At 52.1% G+C, this 8,300-nt stretch overlaps 1 protein-coding gene across 5 annotated transcripts in view; it reads right to left on the bottom strand.

Annotated features, from left to right (window-relative positions):
• Nucleotides 1-2,370: 2,370 nt before the first annotated feature.
• CASKIN1 (CASK interacting protein 1) overlaps nucleotides 2,371-8,300 on the bottom strand; it is a 105,809-nt gene continuing 99,879 nt past the window's right edge. For all 5 annotated transcript variants that reach the window (XM_083712046.1, XM_083712043.1, XM_083712044.1 and 2 more), the window contains 3 exons: nucleotides 5,407-7,536; nucleotides 3,579-3,975; nucleotides 2,371-2,752 (listed from right to left, as the gene is read on the bottom strand). In XM_083712046.1, the coding sequence (XP_083568172.1) occupies nucleotides 2,656-2,752; nucleotides 3,579-3,975; nucleotides 5,407-7,536 (2,624 nt within the window). In that variant the 3' untranslated portion in view covers nucleotides 2,371-2,655. The remainder of the gene's footprint in view (nucleotides 2,753-3,578; nucleotides 3,976-5,406; nucleotides 7,537-8,300) is intronic.

Genomic DNA, 8,300 nt, shown 5'->3' with positions numbered 1-8,300 from the left:
ATTCCAGTCCAACAGGACAGAATAAAACTCGAGTTCATGCTTGCCCACTGCCATAAAGAATGCATGACAAGCTAGTCAACTTTGGTGCTGCGACACTCTCAGAAATGACCTCCACTTCCTCCCAGGCTACCACCACCACTTGCTTTCCTCTACTGGTAATTGATTCAAGTATCCAACCATCAAGATTAACATAAGACTGGATTCTCACAGGGGACAGTTTTACCTTGCCAAGAAATGCCCCAGGAAGGAAGAAGAAGAGTATCCCATTGCTGCTTTAAGAAGAGAGGATTACAGCAGGAGAGTGGATAATCCACTATTGGAGATTCCAAGATTGTGCTTCTTTTTGAGAATGACACGGGCCGTAGTGTGGCAGCCGGGAAGATTAGAAGAACCTTGTGTGCCAGGTGTTAACAGCTGTGGACGAATCCAAAGGGAGCTGCTCTGCTACTCCCATGATGCTTTGAGCATTCAGAGACTGGCCCTCATTCCTTAACTCCCTGCAATGTACAAAGATCCCCACTGCAACCAACGGCAGAACAAGGGGACTTGCAGGAAGGTCACAACCAATTCAGTCTACATGCTACAAAACTTCCAGATAACCTTGCAGCCTTTGAGACACCTAGAATCCAACCTTCTGTTGAGAGATCCTTCCCCATAAATTCCTACAATGTTGAGAGCCTCAACCTTGCAAGGGCCATAAGCCAGAAAAGAACCAAGCAAGACACAATGTTGGGCACTGGCAGAACAGCTTCGCCTCGCTGCTGCTGGTCCCTCTCTCCCAACACCCAACAGCTCTCAGGTTGGTTAGGATATTGCAAGAGTTGACACTAGACAGGTGGTGCAGACACTGATGCATTTTTCATAGCTGTACACACCAAAAGTTGCTGCGCCTTGGGTGGACCTTCCTGGGAGACTGCCCTTGTCAGCACTTGCTCAGACCACACAGCACTGCAAGCCCAACAGAGCTGCCTCTGCAGGGGTCATCATCTCCATGTCAGGCCTCTCTCAGCTAGCAAGCCACCATCCTCAACACTACAAGCTGTTGTGTGTCCACAATCTGCTGAGAATTGCAACCGAGATACGAGTTGAGAGTCAGAGGCTGAATTCACATCCCAGCTAACTATTGCAATTCACTCGCCTTGGCAGAACCAATTTGGATAGTTGGGGTGCAACCGTTATTGCATTTGGAACAACAGAAATGGAAGCGGCAGGGGAGTCCTCTTTTACCAAACTCCTGCTAGACTTCAAAACTACCACTGGCCCCTGCTCAGTGCTGCTGCTTCTCCACCAAAAGCTCTGCAAGATCAATACATTATATTGCCCATGTCTGTTTACTGCCTCCTTAGCTCTGCCCCACTTTCTGTTCCTCCCGGGAATAACCACTGTAGACAGTACTTAAGGAGGGCTGCATTGTCTAAATCAACAACAAACTCTTTGGAAACAAGTGCCTTGAAGTGTGAGAGAATGCAACCAAAGTCTCTCATGCTCATAACCCCAGCTGCCCTTAAGGATAGAGAGATATATGTATATATTTAAAAGAAAAAATCGGGAATAAATATTCATTTATGGCAGCTCCTGAAGCCACCAGGGATATATTTACAGGGTTTTTTTGGCCAGGATTTTTTTTTCCTTTTTCCCCATTTCCCCTTTTTATGTTTCAACACTGTATCAGTCATGCAAATGTACCAAAGCTTTTGCGCGGCCCTTGCCAGGAACAATACTTTTTTTTTCAAGGCAAACAAACAGGAGAAGAAGAAGAAGAAGAAGAAAAAGGAGCTTATTTCTCAAATGGGACTCGTTTAACGGAACAGAACTTCTTACAGTCACAGCTTCATTATCACCAGGAGAAGACAAACACCTTTCGGGACAAAGAAACGAAGCATGCAGCTAGCCGAAAGCCTCCTCGACTCAACGGCTTCCCTTGGGCATTCTCCTGCCCCGCCTTTTCCAGCGCTTCCCAATAAGGGCAGATGGGCACAGGAACCGAGACAGCAGCACAGGAGAGAGAGGACAGCGGTGCTCAGTCAAGGAACAATACCAACACGGAAGGCAAGAAGAGTTTCACTAAGACGAGATTCCACCCCAAACAGAAAACATGAAGAACCAGAGAAGACTCCATAGTTATTTGTGCCACATTTTGATAACACACTGGGGGACTGTAGCGACTGGGGATTGGTTGGTTGGGAGAAGGGGGTGAGGGCAGGAAATACTTTCCAAATTAAACGAGGAGACTCAAATTTAACCAAGTGGAGTAGATTTGCCTGAAGATCGTCTTGCAGGTAACAGAAGCTCCTGCCCCAGGCCTACGACTTTTTGCTTCATTCTTAGGAGGAGAATTGAAGACACCTTAGGAGGAGAATTGGAAGTCACCTTGTATTCCCCAAAGTAAACAGGTGTTAAGGAAGGAAGGGGGGAAATAACAGGGCAAGAGCGGCGGCTCTTTCCTTTTCTTTGCCGCTTCCACAAAACTGGTCTCCAAGCCCCAAGAAAGCCTTCCCCAAGCATCTGGGTTTGTTTCAGCACAATCCTGAGGTAACCTTATCTTTGTGCAAACCTCAAAAGATGGAAGGGGAGGAAGGGAAGATCTTCATGGAGATGATTGTGCCCTTGTGCCCATGGCAGATCCTGAGGTTGGCTGCGATTGCTTCCCAGCTCTCATTCCAACATGGCATCCAGTTGGTCCGCAAGGTCGTCGAACATGCTGCCAATGTCATCGAGAATGCTGACTGTGCTCTTGGATTCTGCGGTGGAACTGAGGGCAAAGGACAATGGAGTGAGTTAGGAGAGCACAAGGAAGACCCTCTTTTCTCACTGCACAACTTTCTACATTCTCCCATGCCTACTAGCTTTCAATAGCCCTCTTCTCCATGAATTTGTCCAATCCTCTTAAACTTGGCGGCCGTCACTGCTCCCTGTGGGAGCGAATTCTAAAGTTACAACTGCACTTTGTGACGAAGGACTTCCTTTTGTCTCTCCTGAATCTTCCAACATTCATCTTCATTGGGTGTCTAGAACTCACAGACATCCAGTAAAACTGAATTATGGAGATTCAGGAGAGACAAAAGAAAGTGTTGTGAGAGAGACAGAAAAACTGTTCTCTATCAATTTTTTCGATGCCATACATCATTTTATAAACTTCTATCATGTCACATGGACTGATCAATTAACATACAGTACCTTGCCCTCCATCCACTTAAAATAAAATTATTATTATTATTAATATTCATTCATTCATATGCCACCCATCTCACTGGATTGCCCCAATCACTCTGGGCAGCTTCCAACAAATTAAAACACAGTAAGACATCAAACATTAAAAACTTCCCTATACAGGGAAGTATACCAAAGAAAAACAAAAAAAGAAAAAGAAAACCAAAGCTGCTTTTTCCGAGTCTCTTTAATGGAAGCAGATCACTCAGGAGGGCTGGCTAGCCACCCTTCCCTGACTCGCACCTGGTATCTCTATTCCAGCAGCCTTTTTCTCTTGCATGCCCTGGCTCTTCACTTTTGTTTTGCTCCCATCCCTCCTCCATCACCACCACCATTCCCCACTCGCCCAGCCCAGTAAAGGCCCTTACTCTGCCGCTTGCCCATCCTCTTGCTTGATCTTTTCCTCCACGGCTTGCAGAGCGGCAGCCAGGGAGGCGCTGGTCTCCTCCAGCTTCTGGTGCACGCTCTCCGTGGTGACGATCTCCACCGACGGCCCAGCCATGGAAGAGCGGGGAGGCTTGACTGGCACTGTCTGAGGGGGGCCCCCGCCGGGAGACAAGGGCTTAGCCGGACTGGAGCACAGTGAGGGAGGCGTGCTCGAAGGCTTGATGGTGGGCGCTAGCTGCTTGGCAGGCGACGGCGCAGGCGTGGAACTGGCACTCGCCGACTGCAGGGCAGCGTGGACCTTAGGCTTGGGCGCCGTTGGGGGTGGTGTGGGCTTAGGAGAGATGGGCGGCGGTGGGGTGCCATGGACACGCTTCACCTCTGCGACAGAGAAGAGAAAAAGAGTTGCTTCTTTGCCACTTCCTTACATGCAATTTGCCCTTTTCACAGCTGCCACACACTTAGGTCAACGTCCACTAATTTCAATGAGTTTAATCTGAGTAGCACTAACATTGGATACAACTCCCTGCCTCTCTAAGGCAGGGTCCTGAGGACTCTGATCTCTTTCTAGGCTTAAGAACATAATCAGAGCCAAAGGCCAATTCAGGCCAGCATCCTCTTCTCAGATGCCTATGAGATGAGAAGCCCAAAAGCGGGACCCGAGCGCAACAGTTCCCGCTCCTGCAAGTTTCCGGCAACTGGCATTCAGAAGCATACAGTTGTACCTTGGAAGTTGAATGGAATCTGTTCTGGAAGTACATTCAACTTCCAAAATGTTCAGAAACCAAAGCGTGGCTTCTGATTGGCTGTAGGAAGTCCCTGCAGCCAATCGGAAGCTGTAGAAGCCCCACCGGATGTTCGGCTTCTGAAAATCATTTGAAAACCGGAACACTCACTTCCAGTTTTTGATCGTTTAGAACCCGAAACGTACGAGTTCCAAGGCGTTCAGCAACCAAGGTGCAACTGTACTGACTTCAACCATGGATGTACCACCATAGTGATCAGGGTTAGTAGACTTCGATAGCGTTATATCCCAATCAATTTGTCTATTCTTCTTTTAAAGCCAACTAATTTGCTAGTCCTCCATACATCTTATGGCAGTGATCTCTGGGAAGCAGGAAACTCGTAAGAATGTAAGAAGAGCTGTGAAGCTGGATCAGGCCAAAGGAGTCCCATCTAGCTCAGTAACTTGTTCTCACAGTGGCCAACCAGGTGCCCCAAAGGGGAGCCCATAAGCAGGACCTGAGTACCACAGCATTCTGCCTGCTTGTGATTCTCCAAGGTTAGATGGCCATCTCTTTTGCAGTTCCGATTCCTGCACTGTAGGGAGTTGGGGAAGGTGGCCCTTGGGGTCCTTTCCAACTTTGCAATTCTGTGATTTCTATAAACTGGTATTCATAAGATTGCCCACTCTGACAGCTGGAAGCAGAGTATAGCCACTATGGCTAGTAGTAACTTATTCCATCATTAATATTCTGTCTTTACCACATCAGCAAAGTATTTGCCGTCTGAGACAACAAAACTGTGCATCCTCTCCTGCATTCAGTCGCCAGAGACAATAGCCTCAAACCAAGCTCCCTCCATCCCAGCCTGCTGACCCCAGACACCTGCCATCTCCCTGCCTCGGCGCAGACATCCATGAGAATTGGTTACACCAACCACAACCATAGCCACTGAAAGCAGTTTGGGGGGAGTGAAAAGGGCAATGGGAAGAAGCAGAGAAGTGGTGAGCGGGTCAGGAAGGCTCCCTGTTGAGGGAGAAGATAGGTTACGGTTTCTCCCCCCCCCCCCCCAATGGCAGGGCACACCTACCTGGACTGCCGGGGCCAGGAATCGGGACCTTTTTGGAAGTGGGCGTGGGAGGCCCAGAGACTTTCTGGGGAAGGACTGGCTTGGGCGAAACCGGCGGCTTGACGGGCCTCTTGGGTTCGCCTTCCGGAGGGACCTGGGCTGAGGTATTGTCACATTTCTCTTGCTGATCAGTGAGGGCTGTGGCCTCGGCGCCGCTCATCTCGGAGGCTGGCCGGCGCTTGATGGTGGCAGTGCCGTTCTGGTAGATAGACAGCGGCGCCAGTTCATGCTCCTTGTCTTTAGACTTCGGCCGCCTCTTGACTGTGTCCGACTCGGTCAGGATAAACTTGACGCTGTCCTGTTGGCTCTGCTTTGCACGGATCCTCCTCTTGAGAGTGGCACTGGCCTCCACCTTGGAGAGGTCCCCGTGCCGGTGGGCCAGCGACAAGCCCTCTCCACCTTCAGCCTTGGCCACCCCCATCTGCCGGGGCCGCTGCTTGATCGTCAGGTTGCCCTCCTCGGCAAAGGGAATGTTCTCACCAGAGCTGTTCTGCGGGGAGCCTCCGCCATGCTCCACCCGCAGCCGCTCCACGGGGCCGCCATCTTTGCCCATTTCCGACTTGATGCTGTCGGAACGCTCACGGCGAGCTGCGGCAACCAGCCCCGTCACGGGGCCGCTGATGGTGCGCCGGCGGTTCACCACTTCGCCATCCGGCCCAATGGCATCCTTGTGCTTGACAGTGGCCAGTACGGTGGCAACGCGGGAGTGCTCCGGGCTGGCTGGGTGCACCGCGACGCCGGGTTGCAAGTAGTAGCCGTCGGGGCCCTTCCCAGCTCCGGGCGGCTTCTGCAGAACAAGCCCTCTCCCACCGCCGCCAATGGACGACATTTCCAACATGGCAGCGATGCTCTTCACACTCCCAGCACTGCCAGTGTCCACTGTGCCACCAAAGTCGCTTGCCCGCCTCTGCTGGTGCTCCTGGGGCGGTTCCAGGCCCTCCTCTCCTTCCCTGGTGAAGTCATCGGTCATGTTGGTGCTGGAGATGGCCGAACTGGAGCGTTTGGGCGGTGGAGGTGGAGGACCCTTCTTCTTGGGCCGCACCGCAAAGGACTGGCTGCGGTTGACGTTCTTATCGCCGCCCGACTGTGCCCGCACCGAGTGGCTGCGCCCGACTCGCCGTTGCACGGTGGCGTAAGGCACAGCGTCCGGCACCAGGAGCTCGTCCCGTTCCTGCTCGCTGTCCGACATGGCGTAGCGGTTCAGGCTGTGAGCCCTCTTCTTTGGCCGGCCTCCCTCTTCTTCCCCCTCCACAGCTTGAGGTGGCAGGCACAGCACGGGTACCGAGACAGGCAGCACGGGCACCGCCTGCGCCAAGGGGCCTGCCGTGTGGACGTCTCCCTCCACGGGCTGCGGCATGACGTAAGCAAAGCCCCTGTGCGTGGGGGACTGCGGCAGCGAGCGAGGAGACATGGGGCGGTCTGACTGCGGCAGCAGCTGTGGCGTGGGCTTGACCTTGGCCGTGGCGTGTGGCACGGAAAGCGCCTGTGGCGAGGATGGGCGGGGCTTGGTGGGTGTCTGCGGCGGAGTGTAATGGCCTGCAGAAGGGGGGAATGATTGCCGGGGCTTTCCGGGAACTGGCGGCACGCTGGCTCTCTTGATGCTGTGTCCATGCCGGAGACTCCGCACCTCCTTGGGCAGGGTGGCCGGGCCTTCCTTCCCGTCCTCGGCCAGGAACTCCTGGCTTTTGGACATGCTGGTGCTGGTGGCTTTGGGTCCGTCTCCCAGCAGCTCCTGGGAGCTGCTAATCTGCTTCGCTCTCCCACTCAGGCTGTTCTCGTGGACGAGGCGGGAGGAATGCCGGAAGGGCGGTGCCCCTTCGCGAAAGTGCCCAACGTGGTTGACCTGCTTTTCCGTCCCCCCCTCCTCACTGGTGCCCGTCATGGCCACCTGCAGCTCGTTGCTCAGCTCGCTGTCCTGGAAGGTCTTCATCTTGGGAGACTGGCACTCGGCTGCCTCCTGCTGAGGGGGTTCTATGGCCACTGAGTCCTGAGACTGTGGCGCCCCTTTCTTCTTCAGCGTCCCCGACACGTACTCGGCCTTCTGCAGCTCCGCCAGCTTCTTCACTGCTAGCATCAGCTTCTTCTGATGGCCTGAAAGAACATGGGGGAGAGAGGAGTCTGTCTCTTTGCACAAAAAGCCCAGTCGGCTGTTCAAAATCCCGAGACTCTGCAAACCACAACAGTGGAAAATGACACATTGCAAAGGGTTGGACCAAATAACCCTTCGGGACACTTCCAACTCTGCAATTCTATGATTTTGCGATTCTATATTTTCTTTTATTTCATTTGCTAGGAAAATACTCAGCTCACTCCTTCTAACATTCCTTATAATTTACTCCAGGGAACAGAGTTGCTTTTTTCCAGCCTTGTACCACCAGTCATGAACTGGATTGAGCCAAGCCTTCTCCAGTTAAGGAATCAGCTTGTTTTTGCCTGCTGGAGGGCATCTCTCTTACTCCTTGCTACAAAATGCACCATGGATGGATAGGGGCCTTTTCCTGGGCTTGGGCTTGTCCATCAGCAGCAGCAACAACTTTATGTGGCCACTTAACTCTTCCCTGGTATTTAAGGCAAACTCCCCCTCTACCATAAAAAACCCCCTGATCCTGTGTCCATGGGTCTAGCTGCAGTCTTTTTTCTTTCTCTTTTACCCTCCACACACAATTGCTTCTTTTGCATGTAATTCTAAGCCATAGTTTGGTTAGCCTGATTAAGGTCTGTTTGAGCAGCCAAACCTCACACAGCAGGCTTAAGCATGGTTTTCTTTCTGGCAACAAGCCACAATATGAAGGCATATCTTTGTAGTTGGGCTTGTGTACTGCAGGGCTTGCTTGAACAGTGGTTTGGTGTCACAT

The sequence above is a fragment of the Podarcis gaigeae genome (genome assembly GCF_964106915.1).
Source record: "Podarcis gaigeae genome assembly, chromosome: 14".
Taxonomy (NCBI): domain Eukaryota; kingdom Metazoa; phylum Chordata; class Lepidosauria; order Squamata; family Lacertidae; genus Podarcis; species Podarcis gaigeae.
This window is presented reverse-complemented; position numbering and strand designations above follow the sequence as displayed.